Genomic DNA, 22,758 nt, shown 5'->3' on the forward strand with positions numbered 1-22,758 from the left:
ATCTCTCCTAGCATCCCCTACACATGAATGGTTGGTATGATAAAAAAGGTGGTCATTAAAAATCCATTATGAATCAGTCGGGAAGGCCCTGCACTGTATAATGTTGGCCGAACTACCCATAAGCAGCGGGTTTGCCCAAGTTTAGTAAAAAAAAAAGTGCAAGGTCAACTTTACACTTAGAAATGTAAGCTCTCCCTGCGATCTATACATTGTAATCTGTGTATTTGGGTTCCTTGCATGTGAAGATTTAGAAGTAGCCTGATGAAACACGTAATAAGAAGAATCGCAACCAATACTGACTACCATTATTATTCATAGAATTTTTGTATTATGGTGGTTCACAGAGAGGGTGACATTTTCTGTGGCCTGTTTTGCTATGCCCAATGATTGAAAAACAATATTGGCAATAGTTGCAAATACAGTCACTTGCCCTTCCAGAAGTTATAGGGAAAGCTGTGGCTGGGTCATAAATACAGAGCCAGTCATTTACAACATGATTTACCCGTAACAATGGCAGATATTATATCATGCAAATGTATTTTGCGTTATCTCAACACCAATAAGTATGACTAGTAATGTGGAGATCCTGGCTTTGGACACATCAAGATCTTTTTTTTATACATCTGCTCTTATTACACAGCAGTCCCTGCTCACCCTCTTTGCTAGAGGTTACTTCTGTATAATAGTATGGCTTCTTGACTTGGATCTTGTCTTCTGCTTTTTGCCCCTCTGCCCCCTTCTCTCCAGTCCTGGCTGGCAGATATTGTCCCAGGTAGTTGGAGATTTTAAAGCGTCACTGTCACCATTTAAAAAAAAAAAAAAAACATTTGACATGTCACAGAGACATGCTGTGAGTAAGCTCATAACATCATTAGGGCAAATATGGTAGTCCACATTTTAGACAAAGCTCTTGCTTTTTTTATTTGTATAGCGCACACAGATTCCGCAGCACTTCACATAGTTTTGCCAATTATTGCTCCTTAGGGCTCACAATCTAAATTCACCTATCTGTATGTTTTGGCTGTGGGAGGAAACCGGAGTACCCGGAGGAAACCCACGCCAACACGGAGAGAACAAAAACAATGTGCAAATAGAACATGCTCCATGGTGTGCGGAGCAGCTCCTACGAAAGGCGACTGGCCCTCCAAGGTGTCCAGGCTTAACTGTATTGAGCAACGCAGAAAAGCAGACTGTAGTCTGTAAGAAAAGTGAGCGTGAAATAGAGCAAAGAAGAGAAAAAGAAAGGGAGAGAAGAAGAGGGAAAAAAAAAGACATGTCAAAAGTTTTGAACGGTCTGGGTCTGAGTGCTCAGGATCGTACCAATCACAAGAATGAGCCAGAAGAAGACCGTGCTAAGTGGTCCTCTCCCGGCTCTGTGTCACGTGATCAGTAGGGTACTGCAAGTCTATGGAGCCCGACTGATTTCAATGACACAGAGCGGGGCACAGTCCTCTCTCTGGACTGATCCCTACGATGACAGTGACACTTTAACCTCACTTACCAGAATGCTGGTCATAGGAAATCTACATGCACTTATATGGCCCAGGGTGCACTAAGATGTGTCGGTTATACAGTCTCTACACATAATGTCTTCATGTTACCCATATTTATCTCTTTATGCAAAAGAAAACAAGGAGAACGATAACACAGACATCAGGTCTGGATGATTGACCAGAAGCTGCGGGAAGGTCATTGTCATTGTAATAATCATACTGCATACTTTCGGCATTCTGTAGATGAGACTGAGGTGTTGATTCCTTCACTGCAGATCGTAAGTGCAGCTGATCTTCTGGGAGAGACACTGTATTTATGATGGGGATTGTGGGGATAAATGGCTGTCCTGCCTCCATGGTACGAGATGAAATCCATTCACTGTAATATGAGGTGCGAGTGTAGAGCACAGGAACATAGGGCCTTGTACCAGCGCCATTCAAGACTCCAGCCAGCAGCCATCGGTCCTTACCTTTCAGCTGGCATGATACCGGACTACCTCCTGACCCCTGTAAGACCAGACATCTAGTAAACTTCCAGTGTATGCTGACTGTACATATACAACAGTATTTGGTCTCCTAGAGGTTAGAGATGTCTTACCACACAGCCAGGATCACGATGCCCATGGTGCGTGCAGCATTCGGTTGACACGGTCCTCTTCAAGGGGCAAGGGTCCATGTTCTCGACAGACAATCTGCACCAAGATGTAGAGCCTGAATATCCTGTCAGACAGCAGTGCAGAGACCATTATTATCAGGCTCACACAACGTATATGTTCATACAATGTATGGTTTGAATTAATCACGGCCATTGTTGCAAATCGCAACACTAGGAACAACAAAGGAAGGACTTTGCCCTGAGCAGGGCCCTCACTCCTCACGTACGGATAATTATATGTATATCTCTGTAATGTCTGATTTATGTCTATGTATGTACCCCCAGAATTGTAAAGTGCTGCGGAATCTGTTGGCGCTCTGTAAATAAAAATAATAATTATTATTATATAGACCAGCGCTTACATTGACCATGATCATTGTCATGTTAGGAGACGACTGCCTTTCTCCGCTATTTTCCCAAAGTGAGAACATAGCCTTAACAGCAGGGGCGTATCTACCACTGTAGCAGCCATAGCGGCTGCTATGGGGCCTGTCACACCAGGGGGCCCCATGGCCTGCTCCTGCAATACACTAGGCCCCCCGAGCTGTAATCATTTGCAACACCAGGTGACCAAACGGGCCTCCCGGGTTCTGCAAATGTCCCTTTAACTGAAAGCACTCCTGATAAGTGCTTACATTTAGGACTACACTTGACGGCTTAGTGGTCAGTCGGAAAGGCTGGGGGGCCCCAATCAAAAGTTTGCTATGGGGCCCAGCCATTTCTAGTTACGCCCCTGCTTAACAGGGTGTTCTATTAAAAACATAGTAGTATATTATGCTATTCTCTACATAATTTAGGGAAGAGAGGGGGACTAACCAGCATGACAGAGGCCAAAAGAATATTTATTTTGCCTTGATCAGACTAATATACTAATATACCTATATAGACATGTTTTCCATATACAACAGGAGCATATGTACTAAACGTGAATGAATAATGTTATGTGTACAGGGCCTTACTGGTGTCACCCTCTGTTAATCCCAAATTATGTCCCACCCAGAGGCAGTACAGGCTTTTGCCTACCCTCTCACCTGCACCTTTCACATCCATCCACCCTGACACCTTGCAGTTGCTGAGTGCAGAGTTCTTGGGGTCCAGGCTTGGGAAGCAAATCGGTTGAACTCTATAGTCGAATCTGATTTTTTCCTTGGTCATGAGCAGCATAAAGTCATTGCTATGAAGAATCTCGTCAAACTGTTCATGTACAATGACCTTGTGGATGGGGTAGGATGATCTGCTGTGCACATGGAGGTCCAGCTTTGTAATTCCCACCACAGCTGTCAGATCTTTCCTAAAGAGGACAGAAGGAACATATAGGGATTCTATATAAATCCTAACTATAAACCTATAGGCTATGTTCACACAACATAAGAACAATGGTTGTTGCTTGGCCCTCGAAAACAACTGCCATTGTATTAAGTGTCAAACAATGGCCAACGTTGCATTAAAAAATTGCATTGAAATCAATGCATAACGGCCGGAAATAGCTGACATGTCAATATTTCAATGGCGTCAGTAAACAACTGCCGTTGAAAATAGCGGCCATTCTTTTTACAAAGAACGTGTGTGAACATAGCCTAAGGGTCCTTTTACACAGAGAGATTTGGCAGATTTTTAAAGCCAAAGCCAGGAACAGACTATAAATAGAGAACAGGTTGTAAAGGAAAGATTGAGATTTCTCCTCTTTTCAAATCCATTCCTGCCTTTGGCTTCAATAATCTGTCAGATAAATCTGTCTGTGTAAAAGAACCCTAAGGCCCTATTACACACAGATATTTGACTGATTTTTGAAGCTAAAGCCAGGAACAGACTATAAATAGAGAACAGGTCATAAAGCAAAGACTGAGATTTCTCCTCTCTTCAAATCCATTCTTGGCTTTGGCTTAAAAAATCTGTCTGTGTAAAAGGACCCCAAGTAGACCTCATGGAAAGTGGCAAGGAATGGCAGCACAATGTTTTCCGTCTGGAGGCCTCACCTTATCTTCAAAGCTGATGGTGCTGTTATTATCCAGAATTCACTGATAATTGTTCCTACTGCAAGATGGGATCTGATGTGGTCTTGTATGGACACCAACCATGGGAAACTGGAGACAGTGAGTAGTTGCCTGCTCGGTGCATAAGCCATGGGGGTCTTGAACCTTCCGCAGCCTGAAAGAAGCAGAACCACCACTTGTCAGTAGGGATGAGCGAACCGGCCGAGGTTCGGGTTCGTATGAACCTGAACTATTGGCTTCTGATTCCCGCTGTCTGCCCGCTCCGTGGAGAGGGTGGATACAGCCTGAGGACCGCCTAAAAAACTGGGATACAGCCTATGTCTATGGCTGTATCCCAGTTTTCCAGGTGGTTTTGTCCAGGAGGTGCCAGGTCCCTACGCTAATCCATAGTAATTTTCCAGAAGTCTTGCCAATGTGCTGGTGTAATTGCGGGGAGAAGGGCACACTTATCCACACATTTTGGAGTTGTCCCAAACTGGTACCCTTCTGGAGAGAGGTGTGGCGCTTAGCCTCTATCTTTACATACTACCTGGTACCTTTTACTCCGTCATTCTTCCTTCTGCATTTTTCTGACATTACCCTTAAGACCTACCGTCACTCTGTGCTCCACCACCTGGTCAAGGTAACAAGAGCTTGTATAACCGCCCTCTGGTGTTGTCGTGACGCTCCTCACATCTCATTGTGGCTGCACAGGGTGGAGGACATTAAGAGTATGGAGGATCTTAAGGCACAGTTTTATGACTCTTCTGCCCGCCTCTTCCGGACGTGGTACTATTGCGATCAATTTACTGACACTTCTGAGTTTAAAGAGGATGTACCACCAGGTACATCCTCTTTAAGCTGAACCCACGGATCTAACGGCGCCGTCACAGGGAAGCCGGTGGTGCGGTGCCCGGTTCCCGGTAGAATGAATGGAGCTGCGTCATACAGGGGAGGGAATTTCCTCCTATTGGGGGCGTCCCGGCCGGCCTCCAGTGCTTGAGCACCGTCCGGTTCCGGTGCATAGAACGGCGCCGTGTAGGGACCGGCTTCCCCGTGACAGCGCAGTTCGACCCGTGGGTTTAGCTTAAAGAAGATGTACCTGGTGGTACATCCTCTTTAAATCTCTCCGAGCTCAGTAAGCCAGCAATGGCGTTCTTCTTCCTCTACTCCCCCCCCCCTTTTTTTCTTCCCTTCTCCTTTGCCTCCTTGTCCCTCTTTTCTTCCTCTCTCTTTTCACTCTTTTCTCTTTTGTCCTCCCTTTGTTTAGGCTTAGGCCCTTTTTGGATTCTGGCCATTTCCATTTTTACATTACATGACACTATTTGTTGTAACCATCTTGGGGCCATTTTCTTTGTAGTCATGTGTACCCCTTCCCGGCGCCTGATTCTGTTATACAAGGGGCTGCTGATAAGTCTTTGGCTTTGTGTTCTTTTTTTGTTTCTATGATAATGAATGTTACATTACATGTGTATGTAGCTTATGACCACAGTGATCTAGGCACACGAGAAAACAATATGGCGGAATCTAATGCTGCGTTTACACGGAATGATTAACGTGCGAATTCGCATGATAACGGTCGAATTCGAACGATAATCATACATGTAAACGCAGTGAACGATCAATGATTGATCTTTCAACAGGTTCTCAAATCGTTGTTGATCGTTCGCAAAAAATTCGCAGATCGTTCCATGTGAACAGTTGTTTGCCGATTTAACCAATGCGTGAGATAGGCTTAAGCGATCGCAAAACGAATTTCCGTACGATATATCGTACCTTCTAAACGCTGATCGTTATAAAAAAAAACCTGTTACTCCGACATCGTTAATCGTACGATCGGGTGAATTATTGTTCCGTGTAAACGTAGCATAAAGCAATATTCACAGCAAAATGAATGCAGAGGAGTGTTTCTGCAATGAAAGTGTGCAAAGGATATTCATGGTGATATGTCACAGACATTGGGGGATAAATGCTCTTCATATTCTACATTTAAGATGGGTTGCCAAATTTAAATTTGGCCTGCTTCAGCACTAATGTCGAGGAACGTCCTGGACGACCGAGAGGGGTTGTTGTTCCGGAGATCGTTGATGCTGTGGACAACCTCATACTGGAGAATCAGCAAATTTCATCTAAAGGATTAGCAGACATTGTGGGGATTTCTCGGGAAAGTGTTTGTGTCATTATGCATGAACATCTGAACATAAAGACGCTATCTGCAAAGTGGGTCCCCAAATGTTTGACAACAGATCAGAAAACCATGTCAGTGAAAACCTGCTCCATTTGTCAGTGTTTCCGGACTGATAAGAATCGACTTTCTGGATCGACTGGTCACTATGGATGAGACCTGGATTTATTTATATGACCCTGAAACCAAGGAGCAGTCAGAAGAGTGGCAGCACAATGGTTCTCCTGGTCTAAAGAAGTTCAGGGTGCAAATATCAGACATTAAAGAAGCAGTTCACTTTTTTTTTTTTTGCCCCCCCGGGTAGCCAGCCGCTGTCATGTATACTTACAGAAGTTGATCGGTGTCCCGTTCCGGTCGGTCAGTTCCCGTCCCGCGGTGCCGTTCAAATCCGGCGCGCTCACGTCCGCCGGCTGCTGAGAGTCCTCTTCTCTCCCCAGTGATTATACGCCGGAAGTCACTCGCTTCCATGCATTCGCTATGGAAGCGCGTGACTTCCGGCGTTCAAATTACAAGGGAGGGAAGAGGAGTTACAGCGCCGGCGATTTGAATGGCACCGCGGGACGGGAACTGACCGACAGGAACGGGACACCGATCATCTTCTGTAAATATACATGACAGCGGCTACCCGGGGGGGGCGAAAAAAAAAAAAAAAGTGAACTGCTTCTTTAAGGTGTCTGTGTTCTGTATTCATTAAGGTGGCGTCTGTGTTCTGGCATAAGAAGGGTATTCTGTTAGTGGACTACCTTCAAAATGGTTCCACCATCAATGCAAGGTATACCATTGAAGGTCTGGGCCAATTGAAAGCAGCTCTGAAGGCCTCCACTTACAATGCACAAATGACTACGGCAAACTGGTGGAACTAGGCTTCCAGCTGGTTGACCACCCACCTCATTCACCACATCTAGCTCCCTCCAACTATGACCTGTTTCCAAACCTGAAGAAACACCTCAAGAATACCAAATTTGACACCATTTGTGACGCCATGGCTGCTAAGGATGACTGGTTTGGGGCACAACTGAAATCCTTCTTTTTGCAAGGCTTACAGAACTTGGAATACGGATGTAAGAAGTGTGCTGACATCAGTGGAGAGTATGTGGAATAAGTTTTGTCTGCCTATCTTATTTCTTTCTGGGTAAAGCCAAAGACTTATCAGCAGCCCCTCGTATTTGAAAAATGTTAATAAAATTTAGAATTAAAAAAAAAAACAAAAGCAAAAAATACATAAAAGCTTAGCTGTGATTGGTTGCTATGAGTTATAAGAGCAGGGGATATATTACACAGTATGATGAACAGTGGAAGAAACACTTCCTATATTATAGCATTATAGCATTGTCCAGGAGTTTCGGATGATTGACAGCGCTGTTCTCTATGATACATACTGGCAGATGAGCATCCAGCGCAGGCGATAAGGATCATGCAGTACACCAGCATACTGGCCCTAAAAAATACACAAATGATGGGCATTAATAGGGATGACACTTGGCTATACTCCATGGGGCTCACATCCCCTGTCTTTCCTCACCTCATACTCATTTGAAGGACAAACCCTGGGGTCCGATATACACAGGAGGCTGCGCTGTTACAAGCCTCCACGAGAGGGCGCTGCATAACACGCAGCGGCGGAAACGTTATCGCCATGGTAACAACAGACAGGAGCAGCAGCTGCTCTGGGCAAGTAAAGACGCGCCGTGACGTCAGGGGGCGTGTCACCCAGCACCGGGAAAAGCGGGAAATTGAATCTGTCAGATGCGGCAAAACTGAGCCGTGGAGCGGGATGTGGGACTCGTACCTGCCGGTGGAGGCCAGCCTGGGCCGGGAGGAGAACTTCCTGTCACTCGATGACTTGCTGATGTCTCAGGAGAAGCTGCCGTGCCGGGTGGAGAGCGGCTTCCCCCGCCTGGGCTTCCTGGAGAAAGGAGGAGACAGCGACCATATCCCTGAGGTAACAACATGGATCCTGTCACGCAGTACCCCCATATTATATACAGCTGAGATCCTACTGCTGCTTCCTCCCTGCACAGGACACAATGCTGCCGTCCAGTCTTCATTATGGGGAGGGTTATAGAGTCTGTACACATACCTGAGGCCGTCATGCAGGTGATCACTGGGGGGAGGTCAGGGTGAGACACAGGTGCCCCCTCCCCAGGATAGCCCTGGGGCATGGAGTGCTGCCTGGGAGTTACCATGTGCCCAGCATTACCAGGCTTATACACAGGTGAAGCCCGCTAATGCTGATCGCCGTCAAATTGGGGTCCTATTACACGGAGCCATTTTTAACAATAAATGACTAACGATAAACGATCGCAAAGAAGATTGTTTATTGTTAACCTGAAATTGTTCATCATATTACACAAAATGATAATCGTTACTTATCATTGTTACTACGATCATTATTATGATCGTCTACTTCATCTGATTCCAGCAAAACAATGTGCAATTACACTAAACGATAAGTGAACAAATGCGGAATTACAGTGAACGATTAGCGATAATTTTAGGTTGAGATCTAAATCAACGACATACAATTACGAACAATTTTTTTGATCGTGTCCTGCAATTACACAGAGCGATAATTGTTTAAATTCAAACAATTTAACAATTTTTTGCACAATAATCGTCCTGTGTAATAGGGCACTTAGACAAGGTCACATAAGTAATTGGTGTCTAGTTATCGAGACAAGGAAACTCAACAGAATTGCAAAAAAGTTCTAACTTAGTTGCAGATGGGTCTAGACCAGGGCTTCTCAATTCCAGGCCTCACCAACAGGTCATGTTTTTAGGATTTCCCATACAAAGGACACCTGTGCTAATACCTGATGCACTGAGTATAATTATATCACTTGTGAAATACTAAGGAAATCCTCAAAACATGACCTGTTGGTGAGGCCCGAGGACTGGAATTGAGAAGCACTGGTCTAGTGGGATAATAGTGGTCAGCCATAGTATTACCATAAGCTTACTAGGTTTGTGGGCAGAGACATGCTAGGCCCACAGTGTATGAGCCCCTATAGCCATTGCTTTACTGCAAACCCTGGGAGATGTGGGGTCTGCCCCACCATATATCACATTGTGCCCCCACACAGCCCCGCGGTGTCTATATAAGCAGTATGACAGTCCCGTGGTGCTGTTCAGGTGTGGTGTGAGGTGGCTGATGGCAAGGGAGTTTTCATGGAGTTTAGATTGGGGGGGTCTCTAATATGTGTTTTCTGTAAGGTGCGGCTTGTGGGCCAGTCACGTGTCATATGATGCTGAGTGAAAAGCCGCCTTTTAAGATCACCCCAGTCGTTCCTTACAGCTCTGTGCTGCAATATATTTATTAAAAGTTTAAAAAAAAAACTTTTTACAAAACATAAAATCCCAAACAACATCAGAACATTGCTGTCCCATTGGTATAAAGGGACATGCTAGCATCCCCCATACCATCTATCCTTGAAATTAAAGTCCAATTGTGTTGTAATAAATATGATATTGTGGCAAGTATGCACCATGCTGCAATAAGACATACTATTTGTAAGCCTGTTTGCTGTTAAACAAACCTAATAATCAGCCTGTCTGCATATAACAGTAAATGAACACCAACCAGTAAGCTTAGCTATAAACAGATAAGGTGGGATCAAGTACATATTATTCAAATCAATGCTATCCTCTTGTCCTAATATGCGGATTTCAACCTAAACCTGGTGATAATGCTGTGTTAGGGCGGGTTCACACTACGGAATTCTCGCGGACAATGTCCGCGGAATTCCGTCAGCTGACCGGGCACGCGCTTTTCTGCCGGCTCCATAGACACCATTCTATCGGCCGGCGTATTCCCCGATCCGCTAAAAGAAGAGACATGACACTTCTTTCAGCGTATAGTGGAATACGCTGGCCCATAGAATGGTGTCTATGGGGCCGCTGAAAGGTGCCCAGATGTGCGGGCGGACAGCTGACGGAATTCCGCGGAATTCCGTAGTGTGAACCCGCCCTCAGGGTGAATTCACATGTACTGGATCGCCGCAGAATTTCACGCTCCGAGTTCCACAGCAAAATCCGCTGCAATTCTTGATACTGTCATCTTGTTTAGGTTTGCATACTCACAGCGGAATTTTCCTTCTGCTGCGAGTATGTAAAGCCCCTTAACATGCCGCGGCCTGGTGAATACTTTACTAGTCCGCACACTAGCCAGCTTCTGTGGCTCCTGGCATCCAGGCATCCCACTCAGCCAATCGGCGGCTGTGGTGGGACAGTGTACCGATTGGCTGAGCGGGATGTCGGGGAACCACATAAGCAGGCTGGAGCTCGGACGGGTAAAGTATTCACCGGGCCGCGGCAGGTTGATGGGGCTTTACATACTTGCAGCGGAATGAAAATTCTTCTGCGAGTATGTAAACCTATGCAAAATGACTGTACCGGGAATTGCAGCAGATTTCGCTGAGGAACTCGCAGCGTGAAATCCACTGCAATCCGGTATGTGTGAAGCTACCCTCAACTAGAATGATAGTGACTTTGTTCCCAACCCAACCTCTGAGTTTCAAAGGTTTTAGTAGACCCTCTACCATAGGCAATGTATTTCTCCATGGTATAGACTTGTATCATAGAGTCCCGGACCTCTGCCAGAGATGGAGGCATCAGAGCTTTCCATTTTTTGTTGTTGCCACTTTAGTAAGAATCTTGCTAAACAATCACCTAAAAATTACAGGTGCTAATACTGTGTTAAGTCCTCTAGTAAGTTCCCTATGTGTGTCCAGTAGTGAGTTGGCACCGGACCTTCCAATAATTAATGGAAGAGAGACCCTATATAACCGCACGTCTTCCAACAGCTTGGGTCGGCTTGATTTTTCCATAAAATGTACTGTGAAACCAGAAAAAAATTATTTGTGCGCTGAAATAAAAAAGGACAATTCTCTTTATTTTGAGGGGTTTTTGTTTACACCATTCACCCTATGGTATAACTGACATGTTATCTCTGTTCCTCAAGTCTGTACAATTACAGTGCTATGTAACTTGTATAACTTTTTATTTTATTAGATGGCTTTAGAAAAAAAATCAAACTTAGAAAAAAACAGCTAAACTAAAAGTTCTTCAAATTGCCCTATTCGCATCCTTATAACACTTATTTTTTGGTGTATGTGGCTGTGTGGTGTGTCAATTTTTACGCCATGATCTGTTTTTATTCTATCAGTACTTTGCTTGCATATATATGACTTTTTGGTTACTTTTTATTACAATTTTTCTGCATTTGATGTAAACACAATTTACCGTGCAAGATCAGGAATTTGATCATTTAATCCTTCAGACTATTATGCACGCGACAATACAAAATGTTTATTTTCGTTGGTGATTTAAACTTTTACTAGGGCATGGGATTTTTTATTAACCCCTTGCCTCTTCAGACTGTTTTGGCCTTAATGCCCGGGGCCTATTTTTCAAATCTGACCTTTCTCTCTTTATGTAGTGATAACTCTGCGGTGCTTTTAACTATTGGAGTTATTCTGACATTGTTTTTTTTCCGTGACATATTCCTCTTTGTTTGTGGTATACTTTGGTTGATAGACTGAGTAGTTTTTTTGTAAAAAAAAAAAACAAACTTTTATATAATTTTATATTAAATTCTTTTTCTGAGAAAAATAGTTATGTCACAAACTTATTATTACTGCAACATCTACAACATGTCTACTTTATGGTAACGTCATTTGGTGAATGTCCTTTTACTTTTTAGGATGTTAGAGGGCTTTGAAATTTTGCAGCAATTTTTAAATTTTCAGGAAAATTTCAAATTCAGTTTTTTTTAGGGAACAGTTCAGTTCTGAAGTGGATTTGTGGGGCCTGTATGTTACCCCCATAAATCTCTCCGCTGTAAAAACTGCACCCCTCTTAAAGTATTCAAAGTAACATTTCATAAGTGTATTAACCCTTTAGGTTATTCTCCATGTTTCAATGTTTCTAGAAATCCCCCATATGTGGCCGCAGGGCGCCCCCTGACTCAACCACAGGCCACATACATGACAGAAGCCTTGTGTATTTTTGGGGTCTTATCTTATTTTAGGATTTTTATAGCCATTATACCATGTCACAGAGGCCTTGGGGTGCAAAAATATTTGTGTAAGACAAGTTGACCTTTCCATCGGTACCATTCTGGGGGACATGTGACACCCTGATCATAATCAGGCAGTGGTGGCGGGAGGAGGCAACGTGCCGCAGCCTACTCCCGCCGCCCGATCGGTGGTAGGCCACAAATCTCCCCATAGACGCTGAGGTCAGTGGCGTAGCTATAGGGGTCACACGGCGACCGGACCCCTAGCTACTGGGGGCCCACTGCACTCCCTTGCCACTTCCTGCCTCTCTGCAGTACTCTCTAATCAGCTGTGATAGCCGATTCGGGAGAACTGCACTGAGCAGTCTGGGGTCCTGTTTCCTCCCCTATCTGCTCTCCTCTGCTGTCGGGGGAGAAGGGGAGAAAGAACCTGGTGCACGGACCTGAAGTAAGATAGAAGCAGAACTGCAGTCAGCCTGCAGTCTGGGGTCCTGTTTCCTCCACTTCCTGCACTTCTCTGCTGTCGGTGCATGGGAGGAGGAGGAGTGGGAGGGGCGGAAAAACCCGGTGCCAGGACCAGGTGGAAGATGGAGGGGGGAGGCAAGGGTCCGCTGTCTGCTGACAACCAGGAGTTTCTTTATAATAGTGTGTGTGTGTGTGTGTGTGTGTGTGTGTCTGCCTGTCTGTGTATGAAAACTGTGGACATGCAGTGTGGAAGTGTATGTGTATAAAGTGTGTTTCTGTATGTAATGTGCTCAGTAAATGTACTATGTGTTTAAAGTATGTATGTATGTACAGTATGTGTATATGATGCATGTAAAGTATGTGTTTATGATGCATGTATAGTATGTATATGATACACGTACAGTATGTGTACATGATGTATGTAGGTGATATATGTGCAACAGTGTGAACAGGATCCAACAGTATAACGGTGTGAACAGGATCCTATGTTGCACCTGGTTGTTGGGTGTGTTTCACTACAGCAGCTCCACAGTTGTCACAATCACATACCAGTCCATAAGGAAACACACACAATATTTCTTTTCAAATGGTCAAATCTTCATGATTAGCAAATTCCAGCAGCACATACAGATGTACATTAGTAATAACATCCATGTATATCCCCCAGTGCATACGCCGCGGCTTCAGAGAACATCTATTCCTCCAAGTTCAGTCTTTGACATCTCAGACGTTGTTCACAGAGGTGAGATGATACATGTACAACGTTTCAATCCTTGACAAAGAGAACGTTTTCCCTTGAAACGTTGCACATGTATCATGGATCATCTCACCTCTGTGAACAACGTCTGAGATGTCAAAGACTGAATTTGGAGGAATAGATGTTCTCTGAAGCCGCGGCATAAGCACTGGGTGATATACATGGAGGTTATTACTAATGTAATCTGTATGTGCTGCTGGAATTTACTAATAATGAAGATTTGAGCATTTGAAAATAAGTATTGTATGTTATGTATGGTGTATGTATGTAGGTGATGTGTATATGATGTATGTGTATGCATGCACAGTATGTATATGATTTATGTATGCACAGTAAATGTGTGTACTATGTATGTATGTACGGTATGTGTAGATGTGAGCCCCAGAAAGTCAAAGATTGGTACACAATGATTAGAGAATGACGTGGTACAGTACATGGGGTGGAGGCAGTGACAGTTCATTAACACATGGTGGCGCATTAGAGGGCGTCACCTTAAATTCATGGGGGGGGGGGGGGGGGGCCCCCAAGTTAAAATTCTGCAACAGGGCCCATCAGCCTTTAGCATCTATGGGGTCAACTGTCCCGGGGGGAGCGTGGATCCCCCTCCGGGCAGTGGCAGCAGAAGGAGGCTGTGTCACACAGCCTCCTCCTGCTGCCCGATCTCACTTAGGGACAGAGGGGGGAAGCAGAGAAAGCATGATGTTTGTAACACATCATGTTGCAGAAACTACCTGCTTTACATTTTGTGGCAAACCCTTTTTTTTTTTTTTTTTTTTTTTTGGGTTAACATTAATTTAAATTCCCCCGAAGAGACTTCTAATACAACTGCACTGATCACCCATCAGTGATCAGTGATACACAATACAGCACTGATTGATTAGATCAGTGCCGTATTACTCTGGGCTGCTGCAGCCCAGATCTACAGATCTACAGATTGCCGAGCCAGGATCAGTGTCAGTGCGACTCTGAGACCTGGCAGGGTGAGATGAAGGGATTTTTTTTTTTTTTTTTTTTTGATGCCCTGAAATAGTAGTCTACCATCATGTTTGTGTGCCATCTGCCCTGATATCTATGTTCTATAAATATATATAGCCACAAAATGCTGACGTCAGCAGTTTTAAACTACTTATTCAGTATTCTTCCATTAAGTTATACCTACTGCATATCTTTCTGCACTATTATCTTTTTTCACACTCCGCTTTTCCAAATAATTATATATAATGTTATGTTATAACTGCAAAAGTTTTTAATAGTAAACAGCATTTTGCGGAAAAACTGAACGTGGCTGGAGGAAACGGATGTTATTTTTGGATTCAGCACCCCAAAATACATAAAGATCACATGTTATCTTGTAGTCAGCAAAATTGATGTATACCAGTGTAATAGTAAATTCTCTAATACTGCATTTATTCTCCTCATCAGGGCACCAAAATGGAGCTGCCGCTGTGGCTGGTGAAGGGTCTGTATGACAATAAGCGAAGAATTGTTTCTGTTGAGCTTCCAAAGATCTACCAGGAGGGCTGGCGCACCGTTTTCAGTGCAGATGCCAATGTAGTGGACCTGCACAAGATGGGGCCTCATTACTATGGCTTTGGCTTCCAACTGCTCAACTTTGAGAGTCCTGAGAATACAGAGATTGCAAAGACAATATTGCAGGTAAAATGTTAAGATGAACGAGACCATACCTAAACAAACCCTATACAGCCAGTCCAGGTTCTGTAGCAGGGGTACTCAACTAAACAAATCCTATGCAGCCAGGATCAACTCTTTCTAGCAAAGGACCACTTACCCATGCAGAACAAGAGCCAAGGTTTAGAGGGGGCTTGTGGATTTTGCAATGTGAGGTGCATCAAAGTATACTTTGAGGTATTGTGTTAGTTTCCCCATGTGCCTTAAGGGTACAAACACACACACCGTATACGCAGCATATTTACTGCTCAGATACGCAGCAGGTATGCAGTAGATTAGATCTAAATAACTGAACACAGCATCAAATCTGCACCACCAAATCTGCTGCAGATCTGCTGCGTATACGGTGTGTGTGTGTGTGTGTGTATCCTTAATTAGTAATCTTATCCTTCTATTTAGCTTCTTAAAGGGGAACTATAAGCAGGTTAGACGAATAAAACCTGCTGATAGCCCGCTATAGCCTAGGAGATGCCAAGAAGGAAGGTATGTCTCTTACCTTCATCCTCTGCGTCTTTCCCGTGCACTTAGTATTTTACTCCACTGCCCGGTGAGACCATTCGGAGCACTGGCCGTCCCCATAGCGCCAATCTGCCCCTGGATTGATGCTATGGGGTGGGGCAGTGCTCTTAACGGTCTTACTGGACCAAGGAGTAAATGACTAAGTGCACAGAAATGTCGCAGAGGATGAAGCTAAGAGACCTACCTTTACCCTGGGCGTCTCCTGTGCAATATGGGACTATCAGCTGGTTAGATTAGTCAAAACTGCTGATAGTTCCCCCTTAACATTATCTTCAAATATCCAGTGTAGTGCAGGTAGTGATGGAAACAAACAGCTCAGGAACCACCGACTCTGTGGTAGGTGGTGGTTGCTGCTCTGTGCCCATCTTGACCTCCCCTCCAGCTTTCTTCCCCCACTCTGAACAATGAATAAATAATAGGCTATAATTGATGTCAGTCGTCACTCGCATAGCACACGAGGAACATTTTCTTCTTTGTTAAAACAGCACCTAATGTAATGTAATGTAAATCTGCTTTTCAGCCCAAGGCTTACCTATGTGCTGCTGCTAAGAAGGGACGTCAACCCTTCTGCCTATTGTCTGCCTGGTGTTGGGATGTTACTTCCAAGGTCAGACAGCAGAGGACTGGGCAGCTGGTGTCATTGGTCCACAGCTTTACATCTGGGGTGCTGGTTGGCTACAGTGACCCTGATTTATCTACCTGTCTGATGTGCAACCAATCTCAGCTCAGCTTTCTTTTTACCAGATAAATCTGTAGGTAAAACAGAACTGTAATTGGTTGCTATGGGCCGGCCAGACTGTTTTTGTCTTGACAGAACAATAAATCTGTGCCAGTGTTCCCAGGGGACTGAGTTCTAAGGCAAAGACATGGATGTTAAAACAGTGATTCTCACCATTGTCCCTATTATTGGCTGTAAATAGGCTGCAGACATTTTTCAGCCAACCCCAGCATAGGTAGGATTAAAATGGGATGATTTTTATTGCCAGAATGTCCAAAATCAGGTAATTGTGGATGTCTTCTTATTGTACAGTGTATGTCGTTGTTTTCCAGACCTTCATTGGTCGGTTTCGTCGCATTATGGACTCTTCCCAGAATGCTTACAATGAGGACACATCTGCGCTTGTGGCGAGGTTGGATGAACTGGAGCGAAGCTTGTTCCGGGCTGGACAGAAGGGCTTGAATGCTTTTCAGAGCTGGGAACGAGGGACGGCATCACAGATTACAGCATCTAATCTGGTGCAGAGCTACAGGAAGAGGAAATTTAATGAGCCTGATACGTAAAGGCTTCTCATAATCCCTACTGTCATCTAGGGTTCTTGTGTCCCCATTGTGGTTACATTATAAACATAAAAGAATAGAGGTAACTGTTCCAGTGGGAGGAGCTGTAAGGCTAATTTGTTCTGAGCTGCAGGCAGAGATGGGCCTTCTGGCTGCAGGATTGATCAGCCTTCCTGGAAGACGCTGCACTTAGCTCTATATATAGCAGAATGGATTTCCTGCTGACTCCTGTGCACTGCCTAAAATTCATACGTGTATATACTCTTATTATTGTGCAGTATAAAGGATCATTCACAGTGAACTGCTGTCTCCTTCTTATACAGTATACAATAATCACAATTAGAATAGAAATTAATGTTAAGGAAAGACTGTAAATGAGGCATTGCTAGAAATACCCTGAGAACATGGCATTAGAGGTGATGTAGGTGGGGCACAGTGTTGTGCAGGCTTAATCATTGCAGGAATTCGTACATAGCAGGCACATGAATATAGGAGATGCATAGCCTGTTAGGCTGCAGAAAATCTCCTTACTTTCCCAGTATTCAGTGTAGATCTGGATGTGCTCTTGGGGCATTATTAGATGGACCATGCCTGTCTGTAAAGGAGCACTGATTTTGGTGATTGGTGCTTGTTTCCAGAGCCTTCCGCGGTTCGTCTATGTTGCCCTTGCCTGCAGTTAGCCACTGCTCATACATTCCTTATTACATGGGGAGTTGTGCAGCCCATGACTGATTTCCTAGCAGGTCAAAAAAGGTCTGATCAACCGACTGAGATGTGTCTGTCAGCTGATTGCTAGTCCTATTACACAGGGCCTTACCTGTTCAACCAATGAGTGCCCCATGTGATAGGGCTTATAGTGTAGCCTTGCTCTCTATATAGCTATGTTTTGGATTGCATATTGAGTTGTATTTTAAAGCCTAAAAAATACAGTGGATCCAGATGAAAAATAAAGTATACAGCGCTGTGTGTCTAAACAAGAGATAAGTAAATTTACATTAAGTTTGTGGCTCGCCATTTGACTCCCAGTGAATGCGGCCCAAGGGTTGTCTGGAAAACATGGATACAGCCGATACGCAACCCTTGAAAAAAAAATAGGGCAGTCACCACCCTTAGAGGATGCTCATCAGCATTTTATTTTCATAACAAATTGCAGATTAGACACAGCATGAAACATACCCTAACATATTTAATGTATTGCCTATCTTTCCAAAAGGAGGAAAAAATGAGTTGCTGTAATTTAACACAAAAGTTTAGGGTTCTTCATTCAGTCTCTGAAGCCAAAGCCAGGTACCATACATGGAGGATATTTTATAAGGAAAATTTGCAAATCAATATAGCTAACCCTGATCTGCCCAGTAGGTAACTGATCAATGCATGATGGTATCCAATCCATACATTGCAGATTGTCATTTGCAAAACAAAACACGTGTACACAGCATGCCATCACTGGTTTTATTGATAGGTTGCTATTGAGACAAATATATTGTAAATTATATGACTACAGTCTGCGCACCTGTACCCATATGGATGACTAAAGGTCTCCATACACTTTGTATTTCAGTATAAGGTGTATGGGGCTCTCCTGAGACTCCCAATACTGACCAACATGAATGAGAAGGGATTAAATGGTAGTCATGGAAAATATTTATTTCCCCCCTCCAGAAAGGGTCCTTGGTAGAGATGAGTGAACTTACAGAAAATTGGATTTGCAAACTCACAAACAGAGACAGACACCAACAGCTAGGAGATTTCTGGAAAGGTCTAGACCAGGGATGTCAAACTCAGGACCTTTAGCCGTTGCAAGTCCCATCATGCTAAAGCTTTGGCTGTCCAGGCATGATGGGAATTGTAGTTTTAAAACAGCTGGAGGGCCTGAGTTTGACACATCTGGTCTGGACTTTTTTTTAAAAAAAAAACAACTTTTCCTGGACACCTGATGTACTTATAGGGTAAATGGATGCCTATAGAGGACAGACATTCTCATACTATAGAGCAGGGACTTCGGCTGTCCAGGCTTGATGGGAATTGTAATTTTGCAACAGCTGGTGTGCCGAAGGTTCCCCCATCCCTGCTATAGAGTGTCCTCCCTCATGCATAGGGGGTACAATGTCATTGTTCTGCCATGAGCTCTTTGCTCCTAGAATAGTAATGACAGCCCCTGACACTATGCAGACATCCTTATCGTGAGAGCCCGTCTGATTGGCTTCCCTGAACTATGAAGTATTTCTGGACAGGAGAACATGTAAGATAAGTTTTGCTCTCCCATCACCTGACACTCTAAGCTATGAATGGGACTGTAAAACCGGGTTACCCATAAAGAGACAAATTTATGACATACAGCATACTACACCGATTAATGTGTAGGTTGGCAGCTGTGTTAGAGCAATAGGGACATACAGGACATGCAAGTATTTGTAGTACCACATGGCAATGGTCATGATTGAGCAGAGTTCATTATTCACAAGGGTAAGATGATTTTACACTGCCTACACTGAGAAAGCTGTGGCCTGCAGCCTAGCAATGACTACCAGCTTGGCTGGGAGCAGATTGTGCTATCAGTGTGCAGCTCTAGAGACTTCAGGCTGACAGCACTGCCCCTTGTCGGCTGACTGATGGATATTGATCACTGAGCTTACAGGGTGGGGGCCTCTGGCTGCCCGCCTTAGCAGGATGAATTGCAAGTTGTTCCGTCATGACATTCTGATGCAATTTTTTAAAAATCTTGTACAAAAATAAAAATTGCATTAGTCTTAACAAATCATTGTACTACTTTTTTTTTTTTTTTTTTTTCTTCCCTGACTTTTCTGTCTTTATAGTTTTTGTATGGTCACATTAAAACAGCCTGGCCTATCATAGCGGAATCTCCATGGGAGCCACGGAACAGCTGTCTACACATGGCTACCTTAGTGATGATCTCTAGTCGTATGTCAGGGCTCTTTAAGGGTTCAGGCACTGACTTACAACAGAGGCGTCAAGCTCACAGCCCTTCAGTTGCTTCAAAACAACAATACCTATAAAGCCTGACCAGCCGAAGCTTTAGCTGACCAAGCATGATGGGAATTATAGTTTTGCAACAGTTGGAGGGCCGCATGTTTGCCACCTGTTACTTACAGGAAAATTAGCTCTAATAGATGGCACTAGGAAGCAAGCCATTTCCCTCTGGAGTAGAGCTACTTTCCCTATGGAACCTTTCTATAAGGCTCCATATGCCAGCTGGGTGGTGTCCCAACCTGAGACATACAACCCCTCCTAACAGGATGAATGAAGATACAAGAACTAAAGAGATGAGAAGTAAACCTCCCAGAGTTGACCTTGGGAGTTTTTCCGGTACAGTGGGTGGCATTCAGTATACAGGGAAGAATCCAAAGCTCCTAGGATCTCTGAATCGGCAATGGTCACAGACTTCAGGATGTTAGAGCATTTTCTTATCACTGCTCTGTGGTCTATAGTGAACTGAAATAGTGTTCTCTGGTTAATAACCAAGACACAAGGATATACCCAGCTCTAGCAGTGCATTGATGCATCATAAAACACAGCACTAACCCCGACATGTTTCAAACTCAAGCTATGACTAAAAATGGACCTCTGTGTGAAACGCGTCTGCGTTAGAGCTGAGCTTTATAGCGGCTCGATATATGTTGTAACAAGTTTAGAATACAGTTAAAGTTTTTTTCTTCTTTGCTGGAGTACAATATACATCCTTGTCTCTGTTCTCAGGACTCGACCTGCAGTCTTTGTCCCATACTCCATCCTTGTGACCAGGTTACAATCCTAAATGGGAGCAGTGAGCTGACTCCTACTTCTTTCTGCTTTTCAGTGCTCTCTGGTTACAGCCCTGGATGGACACAACATTCAGGTGCCAGAAATGGCTGCCATCTGGGTACGGACAGCTGCTGTATAAGAACCAAGACCGGGCCAAAGTAGTGGAGCCCGATTACTACTGTAAAGATTAAACAGTCTGGAGTCGGGAGTCTGGATGTAAGGATAGCCTGGTATTGGAACAAATAACTAATGTCATATGGGGGTTCCTATGTGTTACCCCTGGGTGTCTGTAGAGAGTTGTGTATGGGGGAGACCCCCATCAATCTATAGGGGCCTCGGAACAGACTCTGAAAAGCTTACACGAGGTTGGATTTAGAACTAGAGATGAGCGAACCGGGTTTGGGTTCGAGTCGATCCGAACCTGAACGATTGGCATTTGATTAGCGGTGGCTGCTGAAGTTGGATAAAGCTCTAAGGTTGTCTGGAAAACAAGGATACAGCCAATGACTATATCCATGTTTTCCACATAGCCTTAGGGCTTTATCCAACTTCAGCAGCCACCGCTAATCAAATGCCGATCGTTCAGGTTCGGATGGACTCGAGCATGCTCCAGGTTCGCTCATCTCTATTTGTCACATTCTCAAGAACGAAGAATCCCTGCAACACAGCAAAAGAAGCCAAATGAACATTAGAAAATATAAGCCTGTTGCACATATACTAAAGATTTATACACCTCAAGCATTGCCAGAAGCTGACCATGCTGGCGGCACCCCCCAGCCATACACTGTATCCCAATGGCAGATGCCAGAAGGAGCTAATGCTGCTAGGTTTCCTGATGTGAGGAGAGGTCTAACAGTGGCTATTCCCCCTCAGCACACACAGCAGAGCCCAGCCAGTGGATGTGGTAGGAAGGAGTAGCTCAGTTACTGCCATTATAGTCATTGGGGTGTTCTGTCCATAGCAGTGTGCAGTTTCCACTACAGCTAGAGAGTGACAATGCTGGATACATAGCGTGCATTATGTATATGGAAGCACAGTGTCCCAGCAGCACTGAGTGTTTAAGCAGAGCCGTGGCAGCTCCCCTCTCTCACATCCCGGCTCCACCTCATGTCGCAGGCCCTCCCCACTGACGCAGCCGCCTCACGCCTGTTACTCCCGCTGTCTGTTCACCTGCCGGAGGCTGCGGACCGAGGGGCCCCTCCTAGTAAGCAGCGGAGCCCGGGGGTGACAGTGAGTATACCGGGGGTGTTCGGGGGCGGCTTACCGCAGATGTACGGTGCTGATGCTGAGGATGTTGTGCGCCCCCCCCCTCCCCCCAGGTTGCCCGGTGTGTCTGCACTGACTGGGTCACTCCCTCCGTCTCCCTCTCATCCCTGACTCCACCGCTGTCACAGCCGCACGACAATGAAGCTGCTGCGACACAAGATACAAGTCTGGGCAGGTAACGGGCTCTGTGCGACATCTGTGAGGAGCCGACATCACCCGACAGCCTGCAGGAGCGGGCGCGCAGATGGGGAGGGGGGTGCACGGCGGAAAACAGACACAAAGAGTAATGACGTCACATCAGCCTAGCTACATAGATAGGGAGGGGGCGTGTGACGTCACAGTTACTGGACAGCAGCCGCTTCTGGCAGCGTCATTATAGGAGTAGTTGTATGTTAGTATGTGGTGGAGAGGTGGATGATGGTATGATGGGTTATTATAGGAGTAGTTGTATGTGATGGAGATAGATGGTGTGATGGGTTATTATAGGAGTAGTAGTATGTGGTGGAGAGGTAGATGATGGTATGATGGGTTATTATAGGAGTAGTAGTATGTGGTGGAGAGGTAGATGATGATATGGGTTATTATAGGAGTAGTAGTATTAGTATGTAGTGGAGAGGTAGATGATGGTATGATGGGTTATTATAGGAGTAGTAGTATGTAGTGGAGAGGTAGATGATGGTATGATGGGTTATTATAGGAG

At 44.6% G+C, this 22,758-nt stretch overlaps 3 protein-coding genes across 6 annotated transcripts in view; 2 read left to right on the forward strand and 1 right to left on the reverse strand.

The window, feature by feature from the left end:
- Nucleotides 1-1,591: 1,591 nt before the first annotated feature.
- On the reverse strand, nt 1,592-7,954 carry PRSS54 (serine protease 54). 3 transcript variants are annotated; one of them, XM_069966401.1, is made up of 6 exons: nt 7,853-7,954; nt 7,686-7,744; nt 4,125-4,296; nt 3,180-3,439; nt 2,092-2,213; nt 1,592-2,000 (listed from the first exon to the last, which is right to left on the reverse strand). In XM_069966401.1, the coding sequence occupies exons 1-6, from the start codon at nt 7,942-7,944 to the stop codon at nt 1,608-1,610; spliced, it is 1,098 nt and encodes a 365-aa protein (XP_069822502.1). In that variant the 5' UTR covers nt 7,945-7,954; the 3' UTR covers nt 1,592-1,607. The 3 variants fall into 3 exon arrangements, with proteins under 3 accessions (XP_069822502.1, XP_069822501.1, XP_069822499.1); XM_069966400.1 differs by having other exon boundaries at nt 3,186-3,439; nt 7,829-7,954; XM_069966398.1 differs by having other exon boundaries at nt 7,829-7,954.
- GINS3 (GINS complex subunit 3) lies at nt 7,937-18,197 on the forward strand. Its single transcript, XM_069966402.1, has 3 exons — nt 7,937-8,248; nt 14,967-15,200; nt 16,803-18,197. The coding sequence occupies exons 1-3, from the start codon at nt 7,943-7,945 to the stop codon at nt 17,031-17,033; spliced, it is 771 nt and encodes a 256-aa protein (XP_069822503.1). The 5' UTR covers nt 7,937-7,942; the 3' UTR covers nt 17,034-18,197.
- Nucleotides 18,198-21,851: 3,654 nt separating this feature from the next.
- NDRG4 (NDRG family member 4) overlaps nt 21,852-22,758 on the forward strand; it is a 66,780-nt gene continuing 65,873 nt past the window's right edge. The window contains exon 1 of one of the 2 annotated variants that reach the window (XM_069966407.1): nt 21,852-22,022. Coding sequence is in view for 1 of the 2 variants with exons in the window: in XM_069966404.1 (XP_069822505.1) it covers nt 22,197-22,233 (37 nt within the window). In the remaining variant the exon portion in view is untranslated. Of the gene's footprint in view, nt 22,023-22,133; nt 22,234-22,758 lie in introns of those variants that run through there. The other variant, XM_069966404.1, reaches the window with a different exon arrangement.

This window comes from Dendropsophus ebraccatus, chromosome 4, assembly GCF_027789765.1.
Source record: "Dendropsophus ebraccatus isolate aDenEbr1 chromosome 4, aDenEbr1.pat, whole genome shotgun sequence".
In the NCBI taxonomy this organism is placed as follows: Eukaryota; Metazoa; Chordata; class Amphibia; order Anura; family Hylidae; genus Dendropsophus; species Dendropsophus ebraccatus.